This window comes from Colobus angolensis, unplaced genomic scaffold (genome assembly GCF_000951035.1).
Source record: "Colobus angolensis palliatus isolate OR3802 unplaced genomic scaffold, Cang.pa_1.0 Scaffold595, whole genome shotgun sequence".
NCBI classification, from domain to species: domain Eukaryota; kingdom Metazoa; phylum Chordata; class Mammalia; order Primates; family Cercopithecidae; genus Colobus; species Colobus angolensis.
The window spans coordinates 436,948-446,091 of record NW_012119543.1 but is presented as its reverse complement, the minus strand read 5'-3'; the positions used below and the strand labels follow the sequence as shown (position 1 = coordinate 446,091).

Genomic DNA, 9,144 nt, shown 5'->3' with positions numbered 1-9,144 from the left:
GACGGGGTTTCACCATGTTAGCCAGGATGGTCTCGATCTCCTGACCTCGTGATCCGCCTGTCTCGGCCTCCCAAAGTGCTGGGATTATTGATTCCCATTTTCAAATGAAGAATGATTGAATCAATATTGTTCCGGTGAGACAGCTGAACATACGGTGGGCCAGGTACACCTGGGGAAGCCCCATACAACCCCCCCCCCCCGACTAGGTATCATGGTGCCCCGAGTTCAGAAAGTGACACCGCAGGACACTCTCAGGCTGTCCTCATCAGCTGGAGCCCCCAGGGGACAGCATGTCTTCCAGTCAGTTGCATCTGGAAGTGCCACTCCCATCCTCTCTATTCAATACACGCTTCATTCATATTCATGTGTGCGGATCTGCAAAGAAGAAACTTAAGTAGCAGAACTTAATTCATATGTGGAATACATATTCTAAATAACTTCACTAGACAGTGGGGACAGGGCACGAGGCCACCTGTACATATGTCACAGTTCAAAGACATTGAATCATGACAGAGGAATAGAAAGTGGCCATTGAGTCTTCTGAGAGGGATCTCAAATTCATGGGACAAAATGTTAGAGGACAAGAATATCCATATAGGAAGATGCAAAGAGTGATGAACAGAATGGCCAGGTGCAGTGGCTCACGCCTGTAATTCCAGCACTTTGGGAGGCCGAGGCAGGCAGATCACGAGGTCAGGAGATCAAGACCATCCTGGCTAACACAGTGAAACCCCATCTTTACTAAAAATACAAAAAACTAGCTGGGTATGGTGGCACATGCCTGTTAGTCCAGCTACTCAGGAAGCTGAGGCAGGAGAATCACTTGAACCCAGGAGGCAGAGGTTGCAGTAAGCTGAGATCGCACCACTGCACTCCAGCCTGGTGAGACGGCGAGACAGCGAGACTCTGACTCAAAAACAAAATAAAACAAAACAAAAGTCGATAAACAGAAAGATGCCGTGGAGGCCACAAGGATAAACAACTGCACATAACCAAGGGCACATGGCCAGGCCACCTTGCTAAATGGCTCTGGCAAACACGTTTCTAAACAGAAGAACCTGACATCAGACATTTCCAAGGGAATTCTGTCAGAAGCACGTCAGTGGTTTTGTCACATATTTGGTTATATGAATATTTTAACAGTGATGCATTTTTGAACAAGTGATTTTTAGTACATCTTCCTGCTGCTTGCAGAAGGCTCTTCGTTATTCTGACTAGGTGCTTGAGATAATAGCATAGTTGACTTCCACAGTGCTCTTTCCTCTCATAAATCATACTAGGAAACAAAACTCTACCTAAGCTACTAAATACTGAGTAACTTTCATTTGATTTCTAGGGTAAGGATTAAAAGGATCACGCAGTTTTTCAGAGGGAAAAAAAAAGCACCAAAAGAGAACAGAACACAGTCACATTTGACCAAAACCAGCCATTTTAGCTCAACTGTGGGTCGTTTCTGGGCTGTGATCTCAGAACCCATAGGGTATGCGTAAGCGCCTAGCCCCGGCTGCACAGCCCTGAGACTGATGAGAACCAATGGGAAGGCCAGCCCACCAGGCTGTTCAACTCGGTGAACTGTCAGAACAGGACTCTGTTCTCTAAAAGACTCCAAGTTAAAATTAACCGGTAGGATATCGCCTACAACTAGCTGTGCCAGCCCAGAGGCCACAGGTAACTCACAAGCAGCCAGGTACCCTGTTAGCTGAGCGCATGGCTTCTCGGAGCGTGGCATCTGAACCAGTGGCATCAGCATCGGCTGGCAACCGAGTAGGAGTGAAGTAGCCCTTGCCCCAGAGACCTACTGAATCAGAAACGCCAGCATGGGCTTTAGGAAGACCTGCAAGTGACCAGCCCACTGTGTGAGAATCACCCCTCAGTCTCTCTGCCTGTAGAGACAGACTTCAGCTGCAGGTTTCTCACACTGGGATCTCCACCATGAGGAATGCAGAGGAGCCGATCTTGGCTGAAGTCATTCAGTCCTAGCCTCCTACCTCCAGCCCTAAGAGCTGCCCCTGCCAACTATCAACAGCACACACCTCTGAGAACCTCATGAGGGCACCACCCTGGGGCCAGGCTGTGGGATGATGTTGTGGGAGATGGCCCAGGCCCAATGAGACCCCAAGAGAAGCTTTGCTCATCCTGTGTCCCAGCTCTCTGGCTATTTCAGAGCAACCACCAGTCCTTTTGGAGAGTCCCCAAGGGGAAGGAGACGGTTGGCTGATTGTGTTTGGGGGATGTCCAGAAGCCTCAGGCCTGATAACCCACAGGATCCCAGAAATGCCAAGGCAGGCAGGGGCCTCAAAGCACAGGCCCAAGAGGGCTCCGAGAACTTGCTGTTCACTGTGATGGGTCACTGAGGACCTGCCATACTGCTTGAACTACTTCCTCGCCTCTTAAAAACAAACCAAGAGGAGCCTCTCTGAGGTCATTAGTTATGGTGACCTCAGAAACAAATGACAACAAAGGCTACAAAACAATGGAACGTGTCACCTGTGCCCTTTTTTGCAGGAGCACACACACTCGCTTTGCTTCCTTCCCCTTCGAGGAAAACATCCTGTGCTGGTGGAGGGCGCAGAGCCCAGCGCCCACCTTTGCAGTGTCGGTGGAGCACGTCCAGGGCCGCGATGAGGAACTCGTGGGCATCCTGCTGCTCGTAGCCTGCCAGGTGCCTCGCGTGGGTCCACACCAGGTGCAGCAACTTATACGGGATGTGAGGGGACCGGTGTCCAGAGTAAAACTGCCAGAGGGCGGGGAAAGGAAACCTTGTCAGGAATAAATGTAGACCCTGAACACAGAGTACACACAATCAAAACCTTTATCAGATGCCTACCATTGGCTGTGGCTCATTTGACACAAATGGTTCAATTTTACTTTTCTACTTTTTGCAAAGTCTATTTTTATCTGGGCTCATTGGACTTTTTGAGTCCTCATATGAATTTTCACCTTTCCACCATCTAGTTTTCCACATATAAGCCTAAAAGATGAATTATGACTTGCTACTATGAGATCACATGCAAATAAAAGTGACTCGATTTGCCCAATACTAGTTTCCTCAAAGCACCAGCCAAACCACTCTGGCCCATGGACACCAGCACCGCCACAAAGGGAAGCACATCACTGTGATGATGCAGAATTCACCAGCATCAGCCCCAGGACTCTCTGGCTCTGAGGCTAATGGCAATGAGCTCAGGGCTTGCCAGCCAATTGATCCTCTCCACCAGCTCCATTCAGGACCCAGACCCAGCAGCACACCTTCTATCCCACGGCTTCCTCACCAGGTCAGACTCACAGAAGAGTCTTGCCTGTGCAAATACAGAATTCATGGCAGTTTTATTCCTCATCAAAAAAACCCAAACCCTAGACCACCCAAATGTGTCCGAACTGGGAAACAGACAACCAGAGCCCATCTACATAATGGAACCCAATGCAGCCATCGAAAGCACACGTCATGGATTCGCACAAGACACGGGTGAATCCACCCAGTATTATGTTAAGTAGGGACAGCCAGATTCTGAAAGGCTACTTCCTGCATGCATCCATCTGTATGATGTGCTGGTAAAGGACACTCAAGGGACCGAAGACAGATCGGCGGCTGCCAGGGTCTGGGGACTAGAGGTTGACTTCAGAGGGGCATGAGGGAGTTTGGTTCATCATCTTGAGTAGCAGCAGTTACAAAACTATGCATTCATCAAAACCCATCTATCTATACACTAAAAGGTGGATGTGACTGTAATTTACACCTTAACAAACCTGAGTCTAAAAACAATCTAACACAAGTGAGCTTATCACTAAAGTCAGTGACACAACCGCCCACCAACTTCCCAGCTGTACCCTCCTTTCTCCTATTTGAGCCGTGCCCCCAGCAGTTATGGCACATTGCAGGTACTTTGAGGAATGGCTGAGGCACAACCAGAGGCTGGCAATCTGTTTTTGAAAGGCCCAGGCAGTAAATAATTTCAGCTTTTCAGGTTGGATAGCCTCTGTCCAAACGCTCAACTCTGCAGCTGTTCCACAAAACTGACCAATGACCAGACATACATGAGTGAGCCAGCGTGGCTGGGTCTCTCAGAGGTTACCAACAGAAACAGGCCAGGGCTGTTGGCTGGCTGCTATGCAAGGCACCTGAGGAACAGGCACCGGCCTGGTTATTAGTTGAGGTAACTGAGCTGCTTCAGCTCTAAGAAGCATGTCTGAGTCACGGAACTGGTGGCGGCTGAGGCGGCAGCCGTGATACGCCTTGCCCTGAGCACTGCCATGCTCTCCATGCTCTGACGCCAGGGACAGACATGGACAGGAATGCTATACATGTAGCCCACAAGAACTGCCAACGTGTAGCACGTAGCTCATGAGGACAGAGGCTCTGACTGGGCATGCTTAGAGAGGCCTGGCAGTGGAGGAGACCCACATGCCAGGACGCAGGAGGGTGGCACATGCATGCCTTTCCGAGACAGGAAGGCAGACCATGGAGGAAGAGGAATGGGGAGAACCACCCGCCTTTGGAGACAAATGTCACCCGCCAGGAATCTCTCTGCCACACGCCTCTCAGAGAGCTCCTCCTTGTTCTGAGTCAGCAGTGCGTCCCCCCAAATCATGTCAGGTCTTTCCTTTTTGGAAAACTGTGTTTTCCATAATAGACATATATATTAAAAGGTTCTAAATGTATCTTCCTTTATCGCAGTCCACCCTATTGAATTTTTTTTTTTAAAGTGGAAACAAAGTAACAGAAATGCTCCCCTGCATTAGTCAATGGTGCTCACCTCCTGAAACAGTGAGGACATCTCACAGACCAGACAGGAGCTGGGGCTCTGCATCTCACAGCGGTGCCTGTCAGACAGGAAGAAGTCCCGCAGAAGTGGCGTGTGGGTCAGCGCCTGCACGATGCAGTTCATGAAGCACGTGTTCCCAAGGTTGATGAGCCCGCGCAGACCTGGACACAAGTCGCCGGAGAGCCGGGGTTACCTGTGTGCTGAGCCACAGGTGCCGCTGGATCCCAGCAGCTTCTTCTACCTCTACATACTTATTTTCTTTTATTCATTCATTCAAGAAGCCGGAAAACGATGAGGTATCGCATTTTGCTAATTTTTACACCACTTTTACATGAACGGTATTGAAGAATGTCCACCACCATCGCCCCCTCCCACTTCAACCATTGTATGCTTTGACAGAATGACACAAATAGAGTTTCTATGGCAACAGGCCAGGTCAGAGTGGAGCCTAACAAACAAACAAAACAGCTTTTTTAAAATGTTCTAGGACACCTGGACACAGGAAGGGGAACATCACACACCGGGGCCTGTCGTGGGGTAGGGGGAGGGATAGCATTAGGAGATATACCTAATGTAAATGACGAGTTAATGGGTGCAGCACACCAACATGGCACATGTATACATATGGAACAAATCTGCACGTTGTGCACATGTACCCTAGAACTTAAAGTATAATAATAATTTTTTTAAAAAAATGTTCTAGGGCCAGGTGCAGGGGCTCATACTTGTAATCCCAGCACTCTGGGAAGCCAAAGCATGAGGATCACTGGAGCCCAGGAGTTCAACACCAGTCTGGGAAACATGGTGAAACGTCTCTATGCAAAACACAAAAATTAACCAAGCATGGTGGTGTGCACCTGCAATCCCAGCTATTTAGGAGGCTGAGGTGGAAGGATCGCTTGGGCCCAGGATCACTGCTCGGAAGTTGCAGTGAACTGTGCTCCAGCCTGGGCGACAGAGCAACACTCTGTCTCCAAAAAAAAAAAAAAAAGTTCTAAAGGGTATTCCCTCAATTTGTAGAAAATTCAGCAAACACTTACACTCACACACATTTCTCTCCCTGAAGATTACTGTGCCCAGCCTCACCCTGGCCAGAATCAACTTGAGTCCCTTTACCCACACAGACACCGAAGGCTGTGAGGGCAGGGCCATTGCCACACATCACTCTGTGCCCCAAGCCCACTGCAGGTCCCTGCAGAGAACAGGTGCTCAAGAGCTGGTCGCTGAGCACATCGATGAGTGACAGTTATGCAGGGCTTCAACAGAATCATGTGGATTTACGAAACTCACAATTCTGTATGTACTTTTAAAGCCCGGAAAGAAACCTAGCTGAGAGTGACGACGCCCTCCACCCACCTATGGTGCAGTTCGAGGTGATCTTTCTCCTTTTTGGGTTGTGCTTCAGCAGTTCAAGCTCCCGTTTGGTTGGTTCCCAAGTTGAAAACTTCTCTCCAGCGCCTAAAGCAAGCAGATGAAAGACAGTTCCAAGTGCTATTAGCTACATTTTCACATCAAGTGTGCTTACACATAAAAGCTGTGGCGCTATGCTGTCTGTCAGGGTGCATTTCAGTGGGCGACATCCACAGCACCAGGGCTTTCTCAAACTCGACTATGCTGACAGGGGCTACACACAACACTTAAAGGAGCTTCTCACAGAGGGCATGAGCATGTGAGCTACGTTTCCTGCAAGAAGAAAAGCAGCACCTCCAGTCAAAACTACCCCAAAGCCAATGCCGAAACAGTTGTTTTTCAAATGTCTTCTATCCTTCAGCACACAGATGGCAGCATCAGCACCAACGGGAACTTACATGAAGGATTCTCCTGCAAACAACTGAAATTGAAGGCGAGAGCATGCACTTTTCAGCAAACTGAAATAGCATAAACACAGCGTAGAGTTACCAAACTAAAATAGATCCAACAGTTAAAAATGTGTGTGCCACAAAATATTCAAAGAGAGTGGTGTAAATGCTAACTGGCATCGTATTCCATTCAACGCACACCCTATGCACTCAGAGGTACTTGTTCCATGCCAACCAACATTTATGAATACTTCAAAATACTTTAAAAGACACGTCATGTTGGATAGATGGAATTATGATTCTAGAAGAATTCCATTTTAATCCTGGACATACATTTCTTAGGCCTGTGCTTTAAATGCTCTGCACAAAACAATACACCCACACTTAGTCACAATGTTATTAAATTTCTGAGAGTGTTCCCTGAGAAGAGGGAGCACAAGTCAAAGATTGCTCTCCAGAAAAGACTTGTTAAACACAAATAACTCTACTCACTGAAAGAGCCCATGTTGCTATTCTTCCCTTCTCAAAACACTGGGGTGTGTTCAATGGAGAGTAATCAAGGCAAGAATGTAAAACAGGTGTCAGGTTCATGTTTCCTTTGCCAACAGCAATGGCTTTGCTACCAGAGAGATCAGATGCTCACCTGTCAACTGGGGCAAACCACACCTCCCACTATGTCGCTATCACTGTCAACCACTACGAGCATCTGCCAGAATTAAAAACCAACCAACCAAACAAACAAACAAACTAACTAACTCAGGAAAGCCAAGACGAAATAAATGATAAAGCAAATGACTGCATGTTTGCACCTCTCCCTCTGTGCAGCCAATAACCAGAGCGTGTGGCCACAGAGAGGCAACAGCAAGTGCAAAACCCACACTGGTGCAAGAGCCACGAGGGCAGCTCACAGGATTGCAAGGATCTGACTGTGCAGTGGGGCTGCTGGGAGACTCTGTTTCCATCTGGTGGGTTCACGCTGTTGACATGGATTTAACATCACCCAAACAGTCCAGAATTTCAAAACAGATTCTACCGCAAGTTGATCAGAAAATAGCCTGCTCTCCTGGGAGGAAGGAGGTATGTTTACACATAACATTACTGCAAAGAGATCGCTTGCTAGAATTCAACAGTGCTGAGGGCAAACCACTCAGGGACGTCCAGATACGGAGTCGCCTGTCCCCGAGAGGTGTGACCTCGCCACACTGGTTCAGCCCTACATCTGCAGGTGCGCCCTGGGAGAGCTTAAGTACTGCTGGGGTTGTCCCCCTGACGCAGCTGCAGGCCCTGGGGACCTGCAAGGAAACACCTTGGAAGCGGTCCCAGGCAAACAGGCAGCTATGCATGCCTCGACGCCAGCCCCCTCCCATGCCATGCACAGCTTCAGCTGACTCCACTGTGGGCCTTAGGGGAAGGTGGGGGGCCTCTTCCCACCAGCCCACCACTTCCCACCTAGCTACTTCTCTTTCTCCTACTGGATCTGCCCTTGATGGACATGAGGGAACTGCAGGATCAAGCAGGTAAACTGAGGCGGAACCAAACCTTGCATTTTCCAAGCCTTCCGCTGCTCCTCCTTGGCGATTATTTCCATGTCTTTGTCATAGATGTAGTCCTGGCACAGAAAGCAGTAGATGCCTCCGTACATCAGATCAATGGCTGAGGAGAGAAAGGAGGGAGGAGAAACCAATTGAATTAAAAACCACAGGGTAAGGCTGCAAGGCAGAGTTAAACACAGTGAGGTTCTGTAGACACTGACTGTTCATAGCACCTTCCTATGCACAAGCAGGGAAGCGAGTCCAGTGCGGTCTCCTATCCTGAGCAGGTGAGGGGCATGCACTGTGTTTGGCAGCTCACGCCCAGGGCTGAGGTGTCTAAAAAACAGAGGCGACCCACACATACTTTTCAAAGCAGCCAATACTCCAGGATCGGGACCTCTGCCACCTTCTCTGCGTGGTATTTAAAACTGGTACAACTGCATTGGATATTTTCAGTCCTGGCCACCTGACACGGAGTGACTATGCTTCCCTCCATCTAGAATTCCTGACACCATCACCATAAAGAATGTGACGGCAACTTGCTGTGACTTTTGTGATTGGCAGCATTTGCTACTCTTACCTTAAGGACAGGGGGAAAACAGTTTCTTATCAGATGACCGTCATTGACATCTTGACCTAGAGTTACCTGAAGGTGGGTCTTCCACCAGTTTCTCAACTGCATCTTCTATAAAATGGGACTAATAGGCTGGGAGCTGTGGCTCATGCCTGTTATCCCAGCACTTGGGGAAGCTGATGTGGGCAGATCATTTGAGGCCAGGAGTTCAAGACCAGCCTGGTCAACACGGTGAACCACCATCTCTACTAAAGTACAAAAATTAGCCAGGTATGGTGGCACACGCCTGTAACCCCAGCTACTCGGGAGGCTGAGGCACGAGAATAGCTGAAAGCCAGAAAGGGGAGGTTGCACTGCGCCAAGATCTTGCCACTGCACTCCAGCCTGCGCAACAGAGTGAGACTCTGTCTCAAAAAATAAAAATAGGCCGGGCGCAGTGGCTCAAGCCTGTAATCCCAGCACTTTGGGAGGCCGAG

The 9,144-nt window shown here is 48.9% G+C and overlaps 1 protein-coding gene across 1 annotated transcript in view; it reads right to left on the bottom strand.

Annotated features, from left to right (window-relative positions):
* The window catches only part of USP22 (ubiquitin specific peptidase 22), a 47,923-nt gene that overhangs the window by 14,282 nt on the left and 24,497 nt on the right, over window positions 1–9,144 (bottom strand). The window contains 4 exon segments of the mRNA XM_011962535.1: window positions 2,587–2,734; window positions 4,755–4,924; window positions 6,120–6,221; window positions 8,102–8,215. Coding sequence (XP_011817925.1) covers window positions 2,587–2,734; window positions 4,755–4,924; window positions 6,120–6,221; window positions 8,102–8,215 — 534 coding nt within the window.